Source organism: Siphateles boraxobius, unplaced genomic scaffold, assembly GCF_051911475.1.
Source record: "Siphateles boraxobius isolate OS27281-9 unplaced genomic scaffold, OSU_SipBor_1 216, whole genome shotgun sequence".
NCBI classification, from domain to species: Eukaryota; Metazoa; Chordata; class Actinopteri; order Cypriniformes; family Leuciscidae; genus Siphateles; species Siphateles boraxobius.
This window is the reverse complement of record NW_027508829.1, coordinates 20,899-45,000: the sequence shown is the minus strand read 5'-3', so window position 1 is coordinate 45,000 and position 24,102 is coordinate 20,899. Positions and strand designations below refer to the sequence as shown.

The 24,102-nt window shown below is 37.6% G+C and overlaps 2 protein-coding genes across 3 annotated transcripts in view; one reads left to right on the top strand and one right to left on the bottom strand.

Annotated features, from left to right (window-relative positions):
• The window catches only part of LOC143746297 (dual serine/threonine and tyrosine protein kinase), a 48,252-nt gene extending 47,555 nt beyond the window's left edge, over positions 1 to 697 (bottom strand). The window contains exon 1 of one of the 2 annotated variants that reach the window (XM_077238139.1): positions 40 to 697. In XM_077238139.1, the coding sequence (XP_077094254.1) occupies positions 40 to 226 (187 nt within the window). In that variant the 5' untranslated portion in view covers positions 227 to 697. The remainder of the gene's footprint in view (positions 1 to 39) is intronic. The other variant, XM_077238140.1, reaches the window with a different exon arrangement.
• A 2,537-nt stretch (positions 698 to 3,234) lies between these two features.
• On the top strand, positions 3,235 to 23,151 carry LOC143746294 (NUAK family SNF1-like kinase 2). Its single transcript, XM_077238137.1, has 6 exons — positions 3,235 to 3,528; positions 8,766 to 8,886; positions 10,354 to 10,505; positions 16,500 to 16,565; positions 18,295 to 18,547; positions 20,894 to 23,151. Exons 1-6 carry the CDS (start codon positions 3,283 to 3,285, stop codon positions 21,862 to 21,864), a joined length of 1,809 nt encoding a protein of 602 aa, XP_077094252.1. The 5' UTR covers positions 3,235 to 3,282; the 3' UTR covers positions 21,865 to 23,151.
• Positions 23,152 to 24,102: the final 951 nt, after the last annotated feature.

Genomic DNA, 24,102 nt, shown 5'->3' with positions numbered 1-24,102 from the left:
GTTGATGAGTCATGTGACCCGTGACGGAACCGGCCTGACCTGAGTCCAGTTCGGGTCCAGATGTGCTGGTGCTGCAGGTGTTGCTGTGGTTCTGTCGGATCTCCCTGAAGAAGATGATGGTCTCCTTCAGGTTCTTCTTCAGGAGGAGGTTGTGTTTGTTGTAGTGACTGAAGGCTCGGGTCAGATCTCTGAGAAGTGGACCTGCTTTCTGCGGGTTCTCCATCATGATCCTGGACCAGAACCAGAACCAGAACCCGGAGTGTGTGTGTGTGTGTGTGTGTGTGTGTGTGTGTGTGTGTGTGTGTGTGTGTGTGTGTGTGTGTCACATATCCATCCAAACAGGCCCGAATCACTGCAGGATGGACCGAGCCAACACAACAACAACACAACAACAACAACACTTACACTAAGTGTGTGTGTGTGTGTCAGAAACACACACTCGGGCGGACCGGAGGCCGAACCGGGTCGCTGGTTCTGGTTCGCGGGTGTTCGGAAGCTTTTTTCCCGCAGATCATCGATAATCCCGGTGTTTGTGTTGGTTCGGTTCGGGAATGTTTCACTTTTCAGCCCAAAAACAGGAGCTTTTCGCTGCCAGCCGCTTCTTCTGCTGCCCGTCCATTAGGAGAGAGGACGACCGGGGCGGGCGCGACTGGTGCCTGCTGGGAAATGTAGTCCTCTTAGTACGTACTTTAGTATTAATGGGAAAGATCTACTCCCTGGTAGAGGAGACAACGGGACCTTCCTGGTGTCCAAAAAAAAAAAAAAACTAATAAAAAGGAAGCCCATGTGTAAATCTTAATTTGAACTTATGTTATAATTTCGACTTTTTAATGTCGTAATAATTTTGACTTTTTGTCAATTTCAACTTTTCAAGTCATAACTTCGATTTAGGATGTCATGATTTCGACTCTTTACGTCATAATAAAGATTTACCGAAGCATGATTTTTATACTTTAAATGTCGATAAAACCCCTTTTAACTGTATTGTTTGTCGTTGCATGACAGATTTAGCATCCAGCGGATCTTTATCTCAATAATATTCCTCAGTTTCAACTTTGTACGACTCAAAAAGTTGTCAAATCGTCACAATCTCCATTGTAAAGTGGGCAAAATTAGCATAAATGGTGAAGTGCACACTCTTAGAGCATAGTACAAGTGTGCAAATTGGGACACACGTTAAATTCTGTACTGCATGCTTGTAGTAAGAGTAGTATGCAGATCTGAGTAACTAACAGTGATGTGCACTACATCTACACTACAGTGTGCACTACATCTACACTACAGTGTGCACTACATCTACACTGCAGTGTGCACTACAGTGTGCACTACATCTACACTACAGTGTGCACTACATCTACACTGCAGTGTGCACTACATCTACACTGCAGTGTGCACTACAGTGTGCACTACATCTACACTACAGTGTGCACTACATCTACACTACAGTGTGTACTACATCTACACTGCAGTGTGCACTACAGTGTGCACTACATCTACACTACAGTGTGTACTACATCTACACTACTGTGTGTACTATATCTACACTACAGTGTGCACTACATCTACACTACAGTGTGCACTACATCTACACTACAGTGTGTACTACATCTACACTACAGTGTGCACTACATCTACACTACAGTGTGCACTACATCTACACTACAGTGTGCACTACATCTACACTACAGTGTGCACTACATCTACACTACAGTGTGCACTACATCTACACTACAGTGTGCACTACATCTACACTACAGTGTGCACTACATCTACACTACAGTGTGTACTACATCTACACTACAGTGTGCACTACATCTACACTACAGTGTGCACTACATCTACACTACAGTGTGCACTACAGTGTGCACTACATCTACACTACAGTGTGCACTACAGTGTGCAATACATCTACACAACAGTGTGTACTACATCTACACTACAGTGTGCACTACATCTACACTACAGTGTGCACTACAGTGTGCACTACATCTACACTACAGTGTGCACTACAGTGTGCACTACATCTACACTACAGTGTGCACTACATCTACACTACAGTGTGCACTACATCTACACTGCAGTGTGCACTACATCTACACTACAGTGTGCACTACAGTGTGCACTACATCTACACTGATTTAAGCTTGTAACCTGGCGACCTCTAGTGGTGAAAGCCAAGACACAAATTAAATCAGTGTTTGTCAATTTATGTGAGTATTTAATACATGTATAATGTGTTTGCATAAATAAAGCCCTATATATAATAAATATGAAAGTAAATTTGACATTGTTTTGTAATGATTGGAAAGATCATAAAGAGAGTATTAGGTAAATGGAATAAGAACAGTATTTGATCAACTCTAGTAGCCTAATAAAACGAATTAAAAGTTAAATTAAAAGCTGTAACTTTGTTGTATTTGTTTTACATAATAAACACAAGTTTTTTTTGCGGATTTCCCTAAAATGGAAAATCCCTAGTGTAGTGTACTTTCAGTTTTATTAGTGATGAATTGGGAATGTTTTATCGCAGTATTAGCGCCCTCTTGTGGACATTATATGAAGCACGCACACACACACACACACACACACACACACACACGGGTGTGTGTTATCGTGTGTGTGAGTGGAGAATAATCATTACTGACTATTACACAGTGGAAAGCAGATCAATAGCACACAATGGCTCGTTTCATCTCCATAAATGTAAAGTTCTTTGTGTTGATTTAAAGTTATCCTGTGATTATCTTTGTTTATCGGCTAACAAACCCGCTAAAACTGCTCTGTTGTATAAAACCATTACGGTTTCATTATGTTACATCCTGATTTCCTTAAAAAACATTTGTAATTACATTTTTTAAGTTCCATGTTATTTATTTCTATGTATTTTTATTCATGTATTGAATGTTTAATTTCTATTGAAACAATCTGTCACTGTAATCTCCTGTCATCACTGTAAAGCTGCTTTGAAACATCTATATTGTTAAAGTGCTGTATAAATGAAGGTGAAATTGAATTGACTTATTGCTTCAAATGGTTTATGATTTTTTTTTTAGTAGACTATTATTACTTTATATTTACTGCCTTGCTTTACCTTGAGTTTCTTATCCTATTTGTGTGTGTGTGATACATGTAACCCCTGGGATCTTTGTTCAATACATTTTTTTTTTAAAGCAAACAATGGACTCAGCGCGAGGGCGGTACTTCCCGGTAGAGACACGCCCACTGACTCGAGACACGCCCACCAGACGTAGCCACGCCCACACGCGACTCTAGTGAGCTCGGATGATCAGCGCGCGCGTCACTCGTAATATCAGCGTGTGTGTCGCGGCTCATGATATCGTCTTTAATATGGACGGTGGCGGGTCTGCACGGGATTCGGTGGATTCGGGAGATTCTCCCGCGAGGCGTCAGGCGGTGAAGAGACACCACCACAAACACAACATCAAACACCGGTACGAGTTCCTGCAGAGCCTCGGGAACGGCACGTACGGGCGCGTGAAGAGAGCCGTGGACCGCTCCGGGAGAACGGTGAGAAACATCGCGAGATTACACTACAGATATCATTCATATATCAATAGATCAAGATATTAGACTCGACGCACTGCTTTAATATGAATGATATTAGTATTCTCAATAAATAAAGAGTATTGACCCGTGATTTAGTATTCATCAATGTGTTTTTTATTATTGATTAACAGTGTTAGAATATACAAGACTAAATAAATCTTTTTAACTGGTATTTTATTATTTACAAATAATTTTATGTTTATATATAAGAGTAAATACATTTTTCTAACTGTGGTAATTTATTATTGATTAACAATATTATAATATACAAGAGTAAATATATCTTTCTAACTGGTATTTTATTATTATATATATGAGAGCAAACTGATTTATGAATAATATTATAATATATATATATATATATAAAATAACAATATTTTAACAATATAACAATATCAATCTTTCTAACTGTGGTCATTTATTATTTACAAATAATATATATACAAGTAAATAAATCTTTCTTAAACTTGGTAATTTATTGTTTACAAATAATTTTACAATTTCATTAATATTAAATTATTGGTCTAATATTTGATCGGTTATATCTACGACTAATGCGTCTCTTCAATACTAATTATATTATTATAAATGACTCATAAAAAATGCAATAACACCAACACATAAATAGATTCAATCAATAATTAAAGTAATTTATTATTCATGACTTGTTGTATTTATGAATAATATTATAATATCATTAATATTCAATTACTGGGAGATATCTAATATTTTATTGTTGTTGTTTTTTTGTACAACCACCACACTATTTTAACATGAATTTTGTTAATAATAATAATAGTAAAACACATTGATAAAGAATAAATCGCCACAGCTCTACATAATAAAGGATTGAAAGATATGATGATGATCTTTTAGAGTTTTTATATTGAGTGTTTGTGAACAGCGAGGGTCGTGTTGTTTGTAAAGCTTCAGCAAACAGGTTTTCTTCGTATCCGCCCAGCTTCCATTACCTTATCCTCACACACACACACACACACACACACACACACACATTCCTCTCGATCTGGGGTCAAACGTGACTCTCCGTGACCTCTGACCCCGGATCATCAGTGGTTTTCTATGAGAGATAGAGTGGCTCCTTTAGATCCGAGATCCCGCAGGAAGTGATGTCACTGAAATACAGTAGCTGCTGTCATTCATGATGATTCGTCTGGAGAAAACCGTCATAGTGTGTGTTCTTCTCTTGTTTTGCACACTGTAAAACTAAAATCTTGATGTACTTAAATTTAACGCAATCAACTTTGATATTTAAGTCATTTCAACTTAAATCACATTAAACTGACTTTAAAAAATGAGTCGAATCTTATATAACTTGAAGAAAATAAGTAGAAAATTGCTTATTTTGATGAGTTAAACATGTTGTCATAACTTATTGATCATATAATTATTAAAACATCCTTAAAACAAGAACATTTATATGAGAATAAAGCCTTGGTAAAATAATTCTGTTTTCTGGAAAATATCAGCGGTAAAGTTGTTTTTTCTTACCTTAGAGGCACAAAACCAAATGTTATTAGATTTATATGCTGTAAAAAATGACATTTAAGCAATTTTAGCTTTTTTTGTAAGTTAAATTAAGTTAAAAAATTAAGTTAAAATTACTTGTACAGCCAATTTCATTATTTTTAAACGTAATTTTTAGATGGAAAACTATTTTTACTCTGAAAATTAGATAAGACGTGTTTTCATAGTTAGTTTTTTCTCTCTCAAATAAATGTATCATATTTTACATGTTTTTAATGGAAAACAAAAATGACTTACTGAAGTTTATATAAGCATTCTGTTGTCAAGCACAAACCACACTAAAGTTTGAATTATTTTAACATTTGATTTAGGCTTTTAATTTTTACTCTTAATAATTATTCTAATATTTATTCTTTGATTGCAAATCTTAATATCTCAAGCAGTTTTTCTTCCCAAATAATATTTTTTTTAAAGAGAAATAAATGAAAATGATATTTTTGTGCTGTACTTTTAAAGTCTATTCTAGTGTAGCATATACTACTATGGTATATTAAAAGTATGATGGCGTAAATAATATGAATATAGAGAAAGTTGCATTGTGGGCCCTCGCTGCACTTGTCTGGTGTGTTTTAGACAGAATGTGTTTCGCTTCATTTCACTCTCCATTTCCAGAGTTTGTCAGTGTTTAATGGTTTATCTTTCATGTGCAGTCACACAGGGAAGAGGAAGAGCCGGGTTCTCGATCAGGGGTTTTCCTGCAAACATGCGTTTCCTCGCCACAGTAAACCTGGAGAACGTCACTCTCCCGAGGGTTCAGTGTGTCAGGAAGACATCATTATGTGATTCTTCTCAGGAAAGAGAGAGTTTGTGTCTGGGCGAGTCGAGACTGATGACAGACTCCGACACGCTCGATGCTAGCGATAACACGCCCGACGGGTCAGGCTATTTATAGAGCTTCCCTGAAAACAAACTGATGGTTTATTGTAAATCATGCCGTCTTTCTTTAGAGGATACAGGAGCTGCAAAAACACCTTTATTATGACTATGAATTATGAATCAGCTGACCAAACTCTTCTAGAACCTTCTCATTAAGTTATGAACATTACTTTAGAATGTTCTCTGAACGTTACATTAGAACAGTGGATCTCAACTCCAGTCCTCGGGACTCACTGCTCTGCACATGTTGTATGTCTCTCTTATCTGACACACTCAATTCAGATCAAGGAGTCTCTCCTAACGAGCTGATGATCTGAATCAGGTGTGTTAAATAAGGAGACATAAAAAATGTTCAGAGCAGTGGGTCCCGAGGACTGGAGTTGAGAACCACTGCATTAGAATGTTCTCGGAACGTTACTTTAGAATGTTCTCGGAACGTTACTTTAGAATGTTCTCGGAACGTTACTTTAGAATGTTCTCGGAACGTTACTTTAGAATGTTCTTGGAACGTTACTTTAGAATGTTCTCGGAACGTTACTTTAGAATGTTCTTGGAACGTTACATTAGAATGTTCTTGGAACGTTACATTAGAATGTTCTTGGAACGTTACTTTAGAATGTTCTCGGAACGTTACTTTAGAATGTTCTTGGAACGTTACTTTAGAATGTTCTCGGAACGTTACTTTAGAATGTTCTTGGAACGTTACTTTAGAATGTTCTCGGAACGTTACTTTAGAATGTTCTTGGAACGTTACATTAGAATGTTCTTGGAACGTTACATTAGAATGTTCTTGGAACGTTACTTTAGAATGTTCTCGGAACGTTACTTTAGAATGTTCTCGGAACGTTACTTTAGAATGTTCTTGGAACGTTACTTTATAATGTTCTCGGAACGTTACTTTAGAAAGTTCTTGGAACGTTACTTTAGAATGTTCTCGGAACGTTACTTTATAATGTTCTCGGAACGTTACTTTAGAATGTTCTCGGAACTTTCTGAAACTATATAAAAAAAAAATGTTAGATGAACATCCACCTAAAACATTTCATAAAAACGCTCCATGAACGATGTATAAATAATGTTTTTGTTCTAACGTTTTGAGAACATTATTAAAGACCAGATAACTTAAAGTATTATTCTAAAGTATAAGTAACTGGAGGAACGTTTGTTCAGAACATCCATAACGTTCCCTGTTTGCGTCATCGTACACTCTTAGAAATCATGGTTTTGAGCTTCACTCTTATATCTGTTTCTTGAGTTGTTGTTTCTGGTGGTTCAGGTTCTGGTCTGAAAGCACCAGAACACCAGAGGTTTTCTTCATAAGGCTGTAAAACACTCCGAAGCCGCTCAGTCTGACGTTTGAGCGCAGGTGTGTGAGATTCCTGTGCGTCTTCAGTTGTGTTTGTCCATGTGCTGGTCGTTGGTGACCCTGTAGACACACACACACACACACACCCTGTGGAATCTCAAGCATGCCTGACGACACGCAGATACTCGCATACAGACTCACAAAAGAGACAAAAGACCCGAGACACAAAGACCAACATGCAAACGCATCCCTTCATATGCAAAGCACTGGTTCCACTGACATCACACATTACGATCCTGGAACATCACAGGGACTGTTGTTACCGTGAGGTCATGTGACCGCGTGAGCGCAACAGATTTCTGCCGTAATCATTTGTGTGAATATCACTGTCAATACGACAAGGTTTCACAAAAAAATCATTGTGCTCTCGTTTCATTATCGATGCACAAAAACTAAAGCACATACGGTCATTTGGTCGAAATAATGTTATTTTTGTGTGAGTTTAAAGTTTTGTGTTTGTGTAAAGAATCAAAAACTTGCTAGAATGAGGCTGGACGATACTTCAAAAATTTCTGCAATTTAATTATGTAAATATGATGTTATTATTATTAAATAGGTTATATATTTTATAGAGCTGGGAAACGATTAATCGCATCCAAAATAAAAGTTTGTGTTTACAGAATATATGTGTGTGTTCTGTGTGTAATTATTTTGTATATACAAAAACACATATGCATGTATATAAGAAAAATGTGTTATTTATATATAAAATATTTATATATAATATAAATTATGTATAAGTATATAAACAGTATACATGCAAATATTTCTTAAATATATACATGCATGCATGTGTGTGTTTATATATAAACAAAATAATTATAAACAGTACACACACATATATATTATGTAAACACAAACTTTTATTCTGGATGCATTTAATCGTTTCTCAGCCCTAATATTTTAATGTTGTATTAATATAATTAACATGTTTAATATTAGTAAATATTTTAAAATTTACATTTTTGTATTATTTCATATTTAATAAATAAATGTTATTAACATTAAGCAATGTGAAATAAAACATATTCAATATTATTAGCAGTAATATGTTAAATATGAAGATTATTTGCTTCATATTTAGTCACATTAAATATGTTAAAACTATTAATACAATATCACCTAAATTCTAAATATTGTGATGATTTTAATGCATTTATGTAAGTAAATATTACTCTATTTGGCTATATATTGTGATATTGGTGAAAATAAATTAAAATGATTCAATATACTTTTTATTCATTTATGCATGATTAAATGAACTCGAATCATTTGAATCTATTTGCGACAGTGACTGATTGTGTGCATTGAAGAGAAACCTGTGCTGCTTGTATTCAGTGTGTGTGTGTGTGTGTGTGTGTGTGTGTGTGTGTGTGTGTGTGTGTGTGTGTGTGTGTGTGTTGTCCTTTAGGTGGCCATAAAGTCCATCCGTAAGGAAAAGATTAAAGATGATCGGGATCTGATCCACATTCGACGAGAGATCGAGATCATGTCGTCGCTCAGTCATCCTCACATCATCACCATATATGAAGGTATGAAGGGTTATGAAGTATGAAGGGTTATGGAGTATGAAGGGTTATGAAGTATGAAGGGTTATGGAGTATGAAGGGTTATGAAGTATGAAGGTATATGAAGTATGAAAGTGTATGAAGTATGAAGGGTTATGAAGTATGAAAGTGTATGAAGTATGAAGGGATATGAAGTATGAAGGGTTATGAAGTATGAAGGGATATGAAGTATGAAAGTGTATGAAGTATGAAGTGTTATGAAGTATGAAGGGTTATGAAGTATGAAGGGTTATGAAGTATGAAGGGTTATGAAGTATGAAGGGTTATGAAGTATGAAAGTGTATGAAGTATGAAGGGTTATGAAGTATGAAGGGATATGAAGTATGAAGGGTTATGAAGTATGAAGGGATATGAAGTATGAAGGGTTATGAAGTATGAAGGGTTATGAAGTATGAAGGGATATGAAGTATGAAGGGTTATGAAGTATGAAGTATGAAGGGTTATGAAGTATGAAGGGTTATGAAGTATGAAGGGTTATGAAGTATGAAAGTGTATGAAGTATGAAGGGTTATGAAGTATGAAAGTGTATGAAGTATGAAGGGTTATGAAGTATGAAAGTGTATGAAGTATGAAGGGTTATGAAGTATGAAGGGTTATGAAGTATGAAGGGTTATGAAGTATGAAGGGATATGAAGTATGAAGGGATATGAAGTATGAAGGGTTATGAAGTATGAAGGGTTATGAAGTATGAAGGGTTATGAAGTATGAAGGGTTATGAAGTATGAAAGTGTATGAAGTATGAAGGGATATGAAGTATGAAGGGTTATGAAGTATGAAGGGATATGAAGTATGAAGGGTTATGAAGTATGAAAGTGTATGAAGTATGAAGGGTTATGAAGTATGAAGGGTTATGAAGTATGAAAGTGTACTGGTGTTGTGTAACCAGATCGCTGGATTTCTTCAGTCACGCAAACCTCTTTGTTCTCATTATGTAATGAAGGCAAACCCCAAAAACGTCTTTAGTGTGCTTCAGCGCAGCACGATTACCCCCCGCTTATTTACATAACGCCAGGAATACCTCAGTCTCATTAGTGTCAAAGACATCAAAGTCATTTAAAGTAGTTTGGTGACAGTGTCAGTCAATCACTTTTGTCGTCATTGGCTTTTGTCTTGCTTAGTTGGGGACATTTAATTTAATATTCAACAATATTATTGATCTCCTGCATTCACACCATTATATGAGAACTGGACTGAGCTGGACGATTACATCACGGTTTACTCCAGATATAAATGAACTAAATTAATAACTTTTTTTTTTACAACACGATTGAACCATCGCTGAACTTACTTAAGCTGGACTGACGCTATTTTCTTCTGGAAACAAACTTTGTAGCATTATTCTCCTGTTATCTCTGTAAAGCTGCTCTGAAACACTGTGTGTTGTAAAAAGCGCTGTATAAATAAAGCTGATTGGACTGGTGTGTGTTTCAGTGTTCGAGAACAAGGATAAGATCGTGATCGTGATGGAGCTGGGCAGTAAAGGAGATCTGTACGACTACATGAGCGAGAGACAGCGCATCTCTGAGAGCGAAGCCCGAGTCTTCTTCCGACAGATCGTCTCTGCCGTGCAATACTGCCACCGCGTGAGTAACACACACACACACACACACACTCCTTCTAGTGTTCAGACACTATTATAGTTTTTATTAATAATTTGAATTAGATTTTATTTTTATCTTTTCCCATTTCATTTTAATTTGAGTTAAGTTTTAGCAACCAAATACTCACAACGCAACCGAATACAGAAACGCTCCACAAATACTCACAACGCAACCGAATACAGAAACGCTACGCAAATACTCACAACGCAACCGATACAGAAACACTCCACAAATACTCACAACGCAACCGATACAGAAACGCTCCACAAATACTCACAACGCAACCGAATACAGAAACGCTCCACAAATACTCACAACGCAACCGAATACAGAAACGCTCCACAAATACTCACAACGCAACCGATACAGAAACGCTCCGCAAATACTCACAACGCAACCGATACAGAAACGCTCCACAAATACTCACAACGCAACCGATACAGAAACGCTCCGCAAATACTCACAACGCAACCGAATACAGAAACGCTCCACAAATACTCACAACGCAACCGATACAGAAACGCTCCACAAATACTCACAACGCAACCGATACAGAAACGCTCCGCAAAAACTCACAATGCAACCGATACAGAAACGCTCCACAAATACTCACAACGCAACCGATACAGAAACGCTCCACAAATACTCACAACGCAACCGATACAGAAACGCTCCACAAATACTCACAACGCAACCGAATACAGAAACGCTCCACGCAACCGATACAGAAACGCTCCACAAATACTCACAACGCAACCGAATACAGAAACGCTCCACAAATACTCACAACGCAACCGAATACAGAAACGCTCCACAAATACACACAACGCAACCGATACAGAAACGCTCCACAAATACTCACAACGCAACCGATACAGAAACGCTCCGCAAATACTCACAACGCAACCGATACAGAAACGCTCCACAAATACTCACAACGCAACCGATACAGAAACGCTCCGCAAATACTCACAACGCAACCGAATACAGAAACGCTCCACAAATACTCACAACGCAACCGATACAGAAACGCTCCACAAATACTCACAACGCAACCGATACAGAAACGCTCCACAAATACTCACAACGCAACCGATACAGAAACGCTCCACAAATACTCACAACGCAACCGATACAGAAACGCTCCGCAAAAACTCACAATGCAACCGATACAGAAACGCTCCACAAATACTCACAACGCAACCGATACAGAAACGCTCCACAAATACTCACAACGCAACCGATACAGAAACGCTCCACAAATACTCACAACGCAACCGAATACAGAAACGCTCCACGCAACCGATACAGAAACGCTCCACAAATACTCACAACGCAACCGATACAGAAACGCTCCACAAATACTCACAACGCAACCGAATACAGAAACGCTCCACAAATACTCACAACGCAACCGAATACAGAAACGCTCCGCAAATACTCACAACGCAACCGATACAGAAACGCTCCGCAAATACTCACAACGCAACCGATACAGAAACGCTCCACAAATACTCACAACGCAACCGATACAGAAACGCTCCACAAATACTCACAACGCAACCGAATACAGAAACGCTCCACAAATACTCACAACGCAACCGAATACAGAAACGCTCCACAAATACTCACAACGCAACCGATACAGAAACGCTCCACAAATACTCACAACGCAACCGATACAGAAACGCTCCACAAATACTCACAACGCAACCGATACAGAAACGCTCCGCAAATACTCACAACGCAACCGATACAGAAACGCTCCACAAATACTCACAACGCAACCGAATACAGAAACGCTCCACAAATACTCACAACGCAACCGAATACAGAAAACGCTCCGCAAATACTCACAACGCAACCGAATACAGAAACGCTCCGCAAATACTCACAATGCAACCGATACAGAAACGCTCCGCAAATACTCACAATGCAACCGATACAGAAACGCTCCACAAATACTCACAACGCAACCGAATACAGAAACGCTCCACAAATACTCACAACGCAACCGATACAGAAAACGCTCCGCAAATACTCACAACGCAACCGATACAGAAACGCTCCACAAATACTCAAAACGCAACCGAATACAGAAACGCTCCACAAATACTCACAACGCAACCGATACAGAAACGCTCCACAAATACTCACAACGCAACCGATACAGAAACGCTCCACAAATACTCACAACGCAACCGATACAGAAACGCTCCGCAAATACTCACAACGCAACCGATACAGAAACGCTCCACAAATACTCACAACGCAACCGAATACAGAAACGCTCCACAAATACTCACAACGCAACCGAATACAGAAACGCTCCACAAATACTCACAACGCAACCGATACAGAAACGCTCCACGCAACCGATACAGAAAACGCTCCGCAAATACTCACAATGCAACCGAATACAGAAACGCTCCACAAATACTCACAATGCAACCGATACAGAAACGCTCCACAAATACTCACAACGCAACCGATACAGAAACGCTCCACAAATACTCACAATGCAACCGAATACAGAAACGCTCCGCAAATACTCACAACGCAACCGATACAGAAACGCTCCACAAATACTCACAATGCAACCGATACAGAAACGCTCCACAAATACTCACAACGCAACCGATACAGAAACGCTCCACAAATACTCACAATGCAACCGATACAGAAACGCTCCACAAATACTCACAACGCAACCGATACAGAAACGCTCCACAAATACTCACAACGCAACCGATACAGAAACGCTCCGCAAATACTCACAACGCAACCGATACAGAAACGCTCCACAAATACTCACAATGCAACCGAATACAGAAACGCTCCACAAATACTCACAACGCAACCGAATTTTTATGGTTTTGTTTTATTTTTAGTTAACTATAATAACCCAGATTTCTATATAGTCATTTTCTATTGTAAAGTAGTTTAAAATACTATTAATCAAATATTTTGATTCCGTGTTGATGCTATAAAAACGTTTATTTAAAAGTTTAACAGATATCAATCATAACAATAATATTCTTTCATTTCTGAGGTATTTTACATGTGTTATTGTTGCACAGGCAGTTTTAGGGTTTAAGGAACATGTCAGTTTTCACTGTCTGGCTTAACAAATATCTGTGAAACCAAAGGTCAGCAAGACGAAATATTAGTTTGTCGTCATGTGAACATTCCTCACAGTCTAGAAAACTACCCAGAATGCTCTTATGCGCGAGGAGGGGTGAATAGAGACCCACCAGGACTTCACTGAGACACTGAATGGGTTGCATAACACACATTACTCTCCGCATGAATGAGCAGATCTAGAAAGACAGTTGTGTTTCAGGCAGGCGTTCACGCTTGCACACGCTAATGCAGGAACACACAGCGCTAACTTCTACCAAACACAACAACAGCTACGAAAGCAACGACGCACGCAACGCTCTGAAATATCCATGTGAACGACAAACACTCTCAAAGTTATTTACAAAGATTTTTTCAATAAGGTTAATTCAAAGTTATCTGGTCTTTAACCTTATGGACATTTTTATCTTTTTCAGGTTTTTTTTTATCACTTTGCCTGTGTTAATGCTAACTGCATAAAATTTGGCACAGGCGTGTATTTTTATTGGAATTTTACTATTTCACTGCCATTTCCTTTAAAAATACAATACTTCCTCTCAGCACCTTTTGAACAAAAATGGCCCCATTGAAACCCATTAAAACTCCAATTTTTAATCCCAGGGCCATTTAACTATAAAACGATGCAATCTTTGTTAAGAGGCTTTTATTCTGTTGGCAAGGCTTCAAAATAAAAAAATTTACTTTTTTTTTACCAGATGGTGACATTTTTTCAAGTTTGGCCTATAGAGCAATAACTCGCTTTATGTATATCATCGAGTCAATTGGGTAAATTATGCAACGATAATTGTGTGGGTGTGGTTGGTATGTGTGTTATAAAAAAAATATGTGTGTGTTTGTAATATTGAAAGAGAAAAACTCAACTGTGAATAACACAGCCAATCCCTGTGTCGCAGTGAGTTCTGCTGCCTCTACTGGGGAAGATCTGTCACTGCGCCGAACAACATCTCACCGAACGCTCATTTACTGAGATATCATCCTCAAATTTGTAACACAACTTATTTAGATTTATGGCTTTGAATTTCTAGCCGTTTTAGAGTTCAAATTGTTTCATAAAATATATATTTTATATAAAACAATGTTCATAAAAAATTTTCATAAACTTAAACTTATATAACATTTTTTGGTTTTACTTATTTATTTATTTTTACTTCAGCAATAATCTGCCACGGGTCTTCTTTAAAATGATGTGCTCCCAAGTTTAACATATTTATGAGAGTTTTTTTTCCTCTATGGACCTGTGTGTAACTTTTTTTAATTGATGCACAAGGGTTAATAATGTTCTCGAAACGTTAGCACAAAAACATTATTTATACATCAATCATGGAATGTTTTCTCTGAAACATTTTAGTTGGACGTTTGTTTAACATTTTTGAAATTTTACTTTTTGTTTCAGAACATTTCCGTAACTTTCCCATAATGTTTCAAGAATGATACAATGGAATGTTTTCAAGTTTGCATAACCAAGAAAAACGTTTTTAATACATTACAAGTATTACAAGTACGGGTACATTACTTCAGAGAACATTCAGAAAAAACTCTATGGGAACGTTAATAAAATATTCTTAAAACACACACTACCAGTCAAAAGTTTTGGATCGTACAGAACAGAATTTATCTGGAATAGAATCTTTGAACTTTCTATTCGTCAGAGAATCCTGAAATGAAAATCAACTAAATGCAGCTTTGGTGAGCAGAAGAGACTTATTTTAAAAACTTTAATAATCTTCCCGACCCAAAACTTTCGAGTGGTAGTGTGTGTTTCTGGGGTGGAAGATCTTTGGGGATTTTTGAATCCTAGTCTGAATTATGAAAGTGTTTTGAGTGAAACTGGTAATAAAGTGTTTGTGTTGCTCAGGAAATTCCCTTGCAAAACCTTGCATACTTTAATAAAGCAATAACAAACAGTGATTTTAGTACAAAATCCCCTCATCGGTGATTCACTCAAGTTGAATTGCTTTCACAAAATGGCACCAACGGCAAGATACCAATGTAAATGGATAACTAAAATTAGAATAACCGGTTCCTCTGCCAAGTACTAATGTTCATTAGTGAAAACGGTGCATTAATGGATCAGTTCATCTAGTCAGAGTTAATAATAATAACCTGACCGTGTCAGTGTTACACGACAAAGTTGTACGAAAACTGGAAAACTTTTCCTTTGCATTTTTGGCGTACAGACGACAGCGTCGTTAAAACGGTCCCCCCGAAAATGGCAAAAAAATGCTAAAACGACTAAAAAATCTTTTTGCTAAAAATAAAAATGCCGTATTCTGCTGCCAGGCCAGTAGGGGGCGATGACACTTTGTTAAAAAACAAAACTAAAGAAAAACACTTTAGAATTTACTAAACTGTAAAGAAATTGTTGGTTTAACTTTAAAAAAAAAAAGTAAGTTACCTTGTTGCCTTACAATTTTGAGTTTATTGAAATTAAAAATGTGAGTTAATACAACGAAGGAGATTGGTTTAATCAAAAAAATTCAAAATATTATGTTATCCGAACCACATTAATAATCTAAGTTGACGAAAAGGCAAAAAGTCTATAAATCACGAAACTATAAATCACGATAAATCTTTTTACTATATAAACTGAACTGTATAGACTGAAAATGTAATATGCATGACGTCGCCGTTTTCACAAATTCACGTTTTTGTAGTTTACACGGATACGATAATAGTATCGTTGCGAAAAACGTTCACTTTGAATCTCAAAAGTTTGCATTTTCGGGCCCCCAAAATGCAGATGTCATGTAAATGAGTGGGAAAAACACACAAAGTTTTCAGTTTTGAGTTGAAAACGCTGTTGTGTAAACGGATCTCTCTGTCTATTTCTAACAGAACGGGATTGTTCATCGCGACCTGAAGTTGGAGAACATCTTGCTGGACGACAACGGCAATATAAAAGTAAGTTCAGGACAGATTCAAGACTTCATTTAGGAATAAGCAGAAGGATATATTTCTGTGTAAATTGTTTGTTGCGTTAAATCGTAAACTTGCACTGAAAGTCATTCATCAGAGATCTCCTTTATCGAACAATGTCTTCATTATCTTTCAAATTCTAAAAAAGGTAAATAGATAATGCATGCAATGACTGTGGAAACTTTAACCATTGAAAGGAAACTATGACAAAGATATCATTTTCCTTATTCAAACTGATTTTTCCCCATGAATATATGATTGAGCTGAAGCTGTATCATATACTTAGATATTTATATAAGAAATATCTCACTCATAGATCTTGTGAAATCTCTTTATATCTATATCAGATGGGTTGCAGATTTAATTTTGCATGAATTTTCCAGGACTTACATTTCAAATTCAGGCACTTTAAGCACCTTGTTACGAACCCTTGTTACGAACCCTTGTAACGAACCCTTGTTACGAACCCTGGTTACGAACCCTGGTTACGAACCCTGGTTACGAACCCTGGTTACGAACCCTGGTTACGAACCCTGGTTACGAACCCTTGTTACGAACCCTTGTTACGAACCCTTGTTACGAACCCTTGTTACGAACCCTTGTTTCTGCACACGGATTTTTGAGTCTTTAGATTTTTTTTCCGTTGGGAATTTTCCAAACTTTCATAGTCTGTTTGAAACGTTATCTCTGATACTTCTGTTTTCCCTGGTATTATTGAACAAGAGGCCATAAAACTTGCATGAGATAACGGCATAAATCTATAATCTATATATAAATTTTCAGGTCTAGGCTTAAAAAGTGAATAAATGGATTATAAATACAGTGTAAATATAATTTAGTAGCATAAAATCCCCTAAAAATACAAAATATTAAATAAAAACGTTTTCATTGAAATAAAAAGATACATTTCTGTCACCAGAGGGTTAAGAATATATATTTCTGTGTATATTTATGTCGTAAACTTGCACAGAAAATCATTGTGCCGGTGTTTAATGAGTCATTCTGCACACGGATCTTCAGACGGTTTTTCAGAAACGTTATCTCTGACACTTCTGTTTTTATTAAACAAGAGGCCATAAAACAAAACACCTAATCGAAACTTGTATGAGATAACGGCATAAATCTACTTTCGGTTTATGAGATGAGCTGTAAAACTGGCACTGATCGAAACTACGGCTATTTTTTAAGGTAATGGACCAACTGCCGGCGGTGGTTGTTTGGAAATAAAAATAAGCGAGGCTCAAACATCCATTTTGTAACAGACATGCGTGTTTATTGGAGCAACTCCGTCAAAGAAACAACACACTAAAGCCTGTAAAACATTTAAATAAATTTCTGTAAATAATGGAAACTTAAATGATATAATAAAGTAAAATATTTTTAAAAAACGGGACCATCTCTTTTCTATTATCTTCGTGTAACATTTAATTGCTGCTAAGCTATTATTAATTTTCCGCGGTTGTCGAGTTTAGCACAGCCCTAATCGAAACCACTGTTTTCCAGATCGCTGACTTCAGGCGCTCAAACCTTTTCCAGACTTTCACAGAAACGTTATCTCTGAACTTCTGTTTTCCCTGGTTTTATTAAAGCTGCAGTCCGTAACTTTTTTGGGTTAACTAAATTTTTGAGCAAGTTCAATTTATTTTTTACGTTCAATTTATGAGATGAGCTGTAAAATTGGCACTGATGGCTGAAACCACTGTGTGTTTTCCAGATCGCGGACTTCGGGTTGTCAAACCTGTACCAGGGCGATCAGTTCCTGCAGACGTACTGTGGCAGTGCTCTATACGCGTCTCCCGAGATCGTGAACGGCCGGCCGTACAGGGGCCCGGAGGTGGACAGCTGGTCTCTGGGCGTTTTACTCTACACACTCATCCACGGAGCCATGCCTTTCGACGGACACGACCACAAGAACCTGGTGCAGCAGATCAGCAGCGGAAACTACCGCAAACCCAGCAAACCCTCCGGTGAGGCGCTAATGAAACACAGAGTGCAAGTGACCGTTTCAGTCGGGTGCTCTTCACTCATTTTTGACTGAAAAATTTTACTTTTTTATTTTATTTTATTTTTTAAGTATTTCATTGGAATGGTACGAAACTTGGTAAAGTTTTTGGCACTTGCTATGTGAACACACACACAAATCATGGACATGATTCGAACAGGTTAATTGGTCCTGTAAACAATGGTCACACTTGTGCTCCTCGCATTGGAAATGAATGTGAGAGTTTCCTCTAGTGGAAGCGTTTGGTACTGCAGCCGAACAACATCTCACTGAAAGATCATTTTTTTAAATATCAAGCTCAAATTTGGAACACAACTTGTTTAGATTTATGGCTTTGATTTTCTCACAGTTTTAGAGTAAAAACGTGTTTTTGAAAATATAGATTTCATATAAAAATCAACTTAAATCATTTTTCATAACAATAAACGTAAAAATCTGTAACTTTTTTCTAAGTAAACTTTTTTCACTTCAGCAAGAATCTGCCAAGTGTCGTCTTTGAAAAGAGATCAAACTTCAGTCTGCGCTTTAAAACATTCAAGACTTAGCACAGTTTAAGCTGGAAATGTCATTTTCAGGTCTATGCTCAAAAAGTGAATAAATGGATTATAAATACTGCGTAAATATAATTTAGTACCATAAAATCCTCTAAAAATACAAAATATTAAATAAAAAACTAAAATATAGTACATTCCTTCCATTGAAATAAAAAACTAAACACGTTAAGAGCACCAGAGGGTTAAATCGAGACACGGAACTAGTTTACTATGTTTGTCGAAAGTCCAAACTAAGTAAACCATGTCAATGTTTTATAGGTAGAGCTTATCTACTCAGAGCAGATAACGCTTTGAATTGTGGGCCATGTGTTGACCTTGGCAGCCTCATAAAATTGAGTTGATCTGGGAGTCAAGTTCACAACGACAGCAACTTTATTGCCAGAGGTCGTATAGTCTCCATATCGTTGGCTAAAGTGTCCTTTCACTTATTGAAAATCTTTCTGTTTTATAGCATTATCCCTGCATATAGAGAACCAAGAAACTGCCCAGAGTAACATGAGCTAGTCTTGCCAAACCTGTTCCTGGAGCCACACCCCAACAGCACACATTTTGACCAATCTATTTTTAGGTCCTGGAGTCTCTACTAACAAACATTGAGTTGGATCAGGTGTGTTTGATCGGGAAGAGTTGAGAATGTGTACGTTTGGTGTGTCTTCTGGAACAATGGATTATAGTATCTTGCACACGTGTGCTCCCATGCTTTCATTCCCATTAGCATTCAGCATTCGATATTGTTGATCATTTGCATAGTTGCATAGAACTTTGAAACTGTGCCACATTGCTTGACACGCCCGCATCACATTGCCAACACTCGCTCACATCGCCAACTCTCACTAAATAGGGATGACTTCCAGTCAGCAAAAGTCTAATGTTGTAGACCAGGGGTGTCCATCGACTCCAGTCCTACTTCTGGAGCGCCACTTTTCTGCAGAGTTTAGCTCAAACACACCTTTAGTAGACATTTAGTAGCTGGTCCAGGTGTGTTTAACCCTTGTGCCCTGTTTGGGGTCTTTTTGACCCCAAATGATGTTTGCTGAAATAAAATAAAAAGTTCTCTTTGTCTAAATGGCATGAGACTTTGTACAGTTGTCACCACTTTCTAGGTCTACAAATAAAACAAATTAATTGGAATCTGTTTTTTATGTTAGTGTGGGGAAAAAAGAGACCCCAGGCAACAAAATGTAATGTAAAATGTAAAAAAAAATTAAAAATGTAATTTTACTTGGTTTATTAATGTTTTTACTCCTCATTTGGCTCCAAAACCTGTGAAAATATGTCTTTCAGTTAGTCAAATAACAAATAGTGGAGCTCTGCAGCCATCTACTGGTTAAAGTGATCATTTTTAACTTTTAAAACTGAATTTTCCAAAAGATGGGCAAAAATATCCCACTTAACCATGTCAAATCATTCATGTTATCCCCATGAATGAAATAACTTAGAAATGTGGGTCTTTTTTAAAGTGAATTTTTCATAAAAAGCTGTTTTCTTTTTTAATAAAAACCTATTTAAATTGTTTTTTCTTATTTATATACATTTAAAAAATATAATAAATCATAGCAAAAATGCACAAATGTGGAGTAAAAACATTAATAAACTGATTAAAATTACAATTGTTTTTTTATTTTTACAGTTACAAAGTTACAAAATTACATTTTGGTGCCAGGGGTCTCTGGAGACCCGCAAACAAAATAGCGTATAAGTGTTAATTAGGATCCCTGTTGCTAAATCCAATGCTAATCCTCTTTGTCGCCCCACAGATGCGTGTGGTTTGATCCGCTGGATGTTGATGGTGAACCCAGAGCGTAGAGCTACGCTGGATGAGATCGCGGGTCACTGGTGGGTCAACTGGGGCTATCAGCTCCCCCTACAGGCTCAGAACGACACCGCATCTGTGTGTCCGACACATGTGGCATCTCAAACCGGCGGCCCGACTCGCATCGCAGACTGGCTACGCCGCACCTCTCGCCCTCTCCTGGAAAACGGTTCTAAGATGCGTTGCCTATTGCGTACGGGTGGAGGAGAACCAGTTCAGCGACAGCGCTCAATACGGAGGTCACGCAAAGAAAACAACGTTTCGCAAACAATGCAGGAATCGCCTCGTCCGTTTAAAGGCATCCTAAAGAAGCGTGGAAGTCTAAAACAAAAACTGACTCCTGGGGACTCCCAGGCTACGCCCCTGGAGGAGAAAACCAAGAACTCTGTGGCTCCACCTCCTAAAGGCATCCTGAAGAAGCCTTCCGAAGGCGAGTCGGGGTATTACTCCTCATCCCCAGAGAGTTACGACTCCGGGCGGACTCTCGGGAAGCCGTCGCCTGCGCAGAACCGCAAGGGAATCCTCAAACGTCACGGCAAGTTTTCCGAAGGACTCCAGGGATTCGGATCTCTGGATAAGCTTTCGCCTTCCTTGCCCTCAGTGGTCAACAAATCCCGACCGAGTGGAGCAATCAGCGAGGACAGCATTCTCTCCGCCGAGTCTTTCGACAGACTCGATCTTCCCGATCGGGAGATTCCCGTCGCTCCGATGGAGAGAAGAAGAATGCGAGGATGCGTATCCGCTGATAATCTCCTCGACTTAAGAGAGGACGGGCCTGGGACTCTGCTCAAGGGACACTGGGAAATGGACGTAGCTTCCTATCGTGCAGGAGTGTCCGGTAGCGTGTTTTCAATCTCCGACTGCGAAAACGTCACTCAGACTTACAAGCAAGCCTTGGGAGCGACTGCTAGCTGAGATGGACAATGACTATTAAGTGCAGAATCTGCAACTCGGTTGTGCCTAGAAAGGTAAACTAATTGGAAATAAGGAAAGGACTTGGAAGCATTCCTGACGAACACTGGTAAATTTGCAATTCTGTTGTGCCTGGAAAGGTGAACAAGTTGGAAACAAAACAAGGAAAGAACTTGGAAACGTTCCTGATGAATGCTAGTATTGAAACGGCTTCAGGCCAGACAGGAAGTGGGTCTTCAAGAGGACAGGAAGTCCTGTGCGACAGACTCGTTTGAGACACGCATTTCATTCCGAGGGAACTGCAGTTTTATGGTGCGTTTGCAACCAAAACTGCTTTTATATTGTAGACTTGATTTGAGAAAAGTGCCTTTTATTTTGTCAAATGATCAACAATTAACTTGTTATCCTTTGAAATGTTTGACAGTTACATGACTGTTTAGGGTGTTGGCTAGTCAAAAAGTACCAAAGATCCATTGTGAATTTGTTTTAAAGGTGAATATTGGTGGTAGATGACAAAAATGTACACGAACTCAAAAGTTCTCAATTGGCAAAGATTGACTTAAGTCCTCAAGATCGTTCCCGCCAATTTCTGACTGTTTAGGGTCAAAAATTACCAAAGATCCATTGTGAATTTAGATCATCTGTCTGTTTTAAGGTGAATTTTGGTGGTATATGACAAAAATGTACAAGAACACATGCAAGAACTCAAAAGGTCTCATTTGGCAAAGATTGACTAAAGTCCTTAAGATCGTTCCTGCCAATTTCTGAGTTTTACAACATGGCATTTATTATCATGGATACAGTAAACTATTGTCTTTTTATGACTTTATGTAGTCTAGACTTTAGTTACATGTTTAAATTGTGCAGATAGGAGTTTATTAGGATGGTGAAAGACGCCGTGACCTCCTCACCGTATAGGATTAAACTAAAAGCAGATTTTTTTTGTCTTCAAATGTTGGGGTTTACTGTTTTGGGCATCTGGACGCTTACTTCCAGTTGTAAAGGAAAGTTAAGAATGGGAAAGAATGATATTTCAGTGTCATAACAGGGTGTTTATCAGTAAATCTGCATGTCTTGAGTTTCTAAACTCTTCATACAGTATTTGTAAGAGTCCATTAGAGCGACAGCGAGATCTTGTCAGGGATTTCATGGTTATGAAGGGTTTTTCTTCTGTTTGGTGTCATATTTGTTTGAGTTTCTGCATGTTTACTTGCCAAAGTGCCTGATTTATCTGCCCTGATGTCTGTTTGAATCAGTGGACCAATAAAACAGCACAAATTAAGTTGAAAACGCTCTGTTCTTCTGTTCCCATGATAATCTTTTGAATAACAGTAAATAACTTTATCGTAGACTGTATTCCAGTTCAGTTCACATTTTAAAGTCCCCCTGTGGTGAAAATCCAGCGTTTAATGTTGTTTATGTGTCTATGTGGGGTTTTTAATATGCTTGAAGACAAACCATGTGTAAATTCATGATCACAAGTCGACTACATTGCTCAAAAACACGGTTTGTAATCGTGGTGTTTCTGATGTCACAAACTACCTTGTAACCAATCAGATCAACGTGTGATCGTCAACGAGTGGATCTCTGAGTGAGTGAGTGAGTGGAGGCGGGGCTCATTTGCATATTCATGGAACCACACATACAAAGATGAGTTTTAAGGGATTAAATTATTGACTACAGGGGGACTTTAAACACTGTAGAGTGTGAGAAATGTGTTGCAGTTTTTAAAAAGTGAAATAATAATAAAAGACCCGATAACAGTGTTGTTATAGTTAAATAAAACTAGAACATTTTCGTTACTTGAAATGAAATAAAATATAAAAAATATATTTATATATTTTAGCTAGTTCCTAAACCAACATTTTAGATTTTAGTTTAACTTGATGTACTAAAACAACTAAAACTAACAGTGAAAAACTATATAGACTGTATATTATCACTGTAAAGTTGCTTTGAAACATCTATATTGTTAAAGCGCTGTATAAATGAAGGAGACTTGACTAAAATTCACCTGAAACCAGAAAATGCACAAATTAAAACTCACTAACTCACCGGAAAATATACTTTTTCACATCTTAATCTTTTTCCATTTCCAAACCTGCCAAAAGTATCCTGGATAGATTTTACACTAAAATAAAGACAAAAAGATTTTGCATAAAAATATATATATATTTTTTTTTGTTGCATTATTTACATTGCATTTAAACACCCTCTGCTAATTAGTGTGCAAAAATATTG